This window comes from Larimichthys crocea, chromosome XXIV (assembly GCF_000972845.2).
Source record: "Larimichthys crocea isolate SSNF chromosome XXIV, L_crocea_2.0, whole genome shotgun sequence".
NCBI classification, from domain to species: domain Eukaryota; kingdom Metazoa; phylum Chordata; class Actinopteri; family Sciaenidae; genus Larimichthys; species Larimichthys crocea.
Window position 1 is genome coordinate 9,454,557 of NC_040034.1, and position 2,915 is coordinate 9,457,471.

Here is a 2,915-nt window from a genome sequence, read left to right on the forward strand (position 1 = left end):
TTATTTAGGGCCTTAAAAGTCAGACCCGGCTCTGGCTCATGGCTTGCGTTCAGGACTTTGCATCATCAAACCACAGAAATAAGTAACGATCTGAACTTTATTTGTGACGCCCCAAAAGATTAAAAAAGAAAAGTCCAGTTTCAGTTATCCATATGAGGATCGTTCACACACAGGAAAGACGTGTAGATGTCTAAATGCACAGCAGTAACCATGCATTATAATGTATTAAACTGGAATTTTTTAGGAAGATAGCAAAAGTAAATTAAGTAAATAAAGCTCAGTGTAAGCTGACTCATATGGTGACGTATGTGGAGTATTTTCTGTAAACTGCTGCATATTTTTGGTAAACATAAAAAAAACATACACACACAATAAAAACAAGTTTTTTTGCAAACTCTGCAACACCTATGGCAAAAAAGAAGAAGTAGTTAGAGTATAAAAAAAACACAGGAGCAGCTGAAATCACCTTTGCTGACTGAAAAACTGAGAATGACCATGAGTCCTGCCATCAGCATCGCTCTTCTCCTGCTCTCCGCAGGTAAGAAAGCAACTTTTTTTTTTTACCCCATCTTTCTCATAATTTAAGAATTTTCTTGAGAAATATTTTTCTTTCAGTTGTTGTGAAGTCGTGGGAGTCCCCCGAGGACGAAACTGAAGAGGAAGAGGACGATTCTTCAGCCGAGTTGAACCATGACATGAAGGAGAGAGCTGACCATGATGCAGAGGAGGTGTGAAACCACACTCAAGAATTTCTGTTTAATTTCAGCCCATTTCTTTTTTTTTTGAAGAAAAGGGATGATGTATGGTAATATGTTGACATATTACTATGGCAATATGTCAACATATTACCATACATGTGGCTCATCATCATATAACCTGACAAGCTGACATTTCTATAATCTTCTTTCTTACTTTGTATGAACTCAAATCTTTTCTTAAACTAGATACTGCAGGATCAAGCTTTCCCGGGCTCCTGTTATGCCTGTCGGTACATTGTGTCCAAAGTAAAGCGGCAGGCAGGCAGAGATCACTCAAAGGTAAGGAAATAAAAATAAAACAAGATATTCAGAGTCTGAGTGAGGGTGCCTGAACAAATTCAAATTATGAACTCTCATTTGGCTTGTGTTCACATTTAATCACCTCCAGGTTAGTTTTATTGTTTGGATGTTGATGATAATAATAACAAATATCATATTTTGGTGGCTCTATACCACATTTTGGGTGTCTGGTATAGGTTGGTTTTAATCACTGAAAAATAATAATTTGATCCGTTATAGTCATGCATCTGTTATCTTTCTACGCCTTTATTTCTTTGTGAGAAGACAATCTGAGTTATCCTGACATGGAAAAGAACCTGTAGAGCAAACATCAACACATATTCTTATATTTAATTTCTATTTACTTTTAGGCAAGAATCCGATGTCTGATGATGGGAGTCTGCAATGGCTTTCGATCTAGATTCGTCAGATCCGCCTGCAAGAAGGTCACCAGGAGGTACCAATACAGACTGAGCAACTACATAGCAAAGAACGGATCTTCCCGGAGAATTTGCGCTAGACTTCGTCTCTGCAGGAGAGTTTCTCAGTAAATCATACATATAATGCATCTCTGCAAAACAGCAAACTAAAGTGTACCAGTAATGTTTGAACTCTTTCTGTCTTGTCTTGTTTTTTCCTTCTCAATAAAGCTTTACACGCAGTGATGTTATTGTCCTCTTTTTTTTTTTTTGTAGACATACAGTTACTGGATTGTGACACATTTATTTGCCCAGTTAAACAGGCTGATGTTTTACGATGTAATTGTGTGAAGCATTTAGTTATGTTTAGTTAGTTAGTTAGTCCAAGTCCAAGTCTATTCCACTGCAGACGTACTTACGATAGACACCAACAAATAAAATGACTACATTTCCTTCATCATTCAAAATAAGCTAAATAAAGCGATAAATTTAAGTATTGCGAATCCAGGAAATTGTGTTAGGAAGTTCTTTAAATCTACAACTTCTCATTTTTTACACGTCCATTTTTGCACGGTCTTTATAGTAAGCTAAGATAACCAGCTGCTGGCTGCAGCTTTTACCGTACAGATGTGAGTCACTTTCTTGAAATGGGTAAAAGGAGCAATGAGTGGAAATGCACTTCCAATTAAAGGTGACATATTATGCCCCCCTCACCATTTCCTGTGCATTGACTGGAACAAATAATATCAAATTAAGGTTCTGTGTGACGATGGACACCACAAAACCAACTTTCAGTTTCTGCACTCTGACCAAACAATAGTTGTGGTTTAAATTTCCATCTGTGGGGGTATGCTGAGTTATTGCTGCAGTGTTGCTCTTCCCCTCTGCTGTGTATATAAGGTGTGATATCACCAAACACAAGCACACAGAGATTGACTCTCACCGCCAACAATGAACACCTCTTCAGTCCTTGTTGTGTGCATCCTGGTGGCATTTTCTGGTGAGCTGCAGAATGTTTTTGATTCTATAATATTCTCTTTATCTAAACTTTTTTTTAAAACTAAACTACTTTAATTTCTTGTTTTGTCTCTTCATAGTCTGGACTGTCCACGGGAGAAACTTAAAGGTCAACAATGAAGATCAGGAGGAAGTAGAAATGTCCATGGAGGTAATGTGGCTACTTTAAACACTTTAGATGAATGAGATGACTAAATGACTACCAATGCATCACTTGCCTGTTTGCTTTGTCTCTGTAGATGCTGTAGCCATAAATTTAACTGGCCCGAGCCCAATTAAAACTTCAACCTAGACATTATTTCTTATCCTCAGCCTAAATTCAGGCTTATGATTAGTACTGGAGAACGTGCTCAGAACTTAAGAACTAAAAGTATCAGTGCAACAACGATTGATGAATGTGTAGGTACCATTTACAGTTTTAGCTGCAGGCGAAGCTAGTTTT

The 2,915-nt window shown here is 37.5% G+C and overlaps 1 protein-coding gene across 1 annotated transcript; it reads left to right on the plus strand.

Annotated features, from left to right (window-relative positions):
• Positions 1–434: 434 nt before the first annotated feature.
• On the plus strand, positions 435–1,702 carry LOC104922161 (antimicrobial peptide NK-lysin). Its single transcript, XM_027275103.1, has 4 exons — positions 435–538; positions 616–728; positions 945–1,037; positions 1,409–1,702. Exons 1-4 carry the CDS (start codon positions 490–492, stop codon positions 1,586–1,588), a joined length of 435 nt encoding a protein of 144 aa, XP_027130904.1. The 5' UTR covers positions 435–489; the 3' UTR covers positions 1,589–1,702.
• The last annotated feature ends 1,213 nt before the right edge of the window (positions 1,703–2,915 follow it).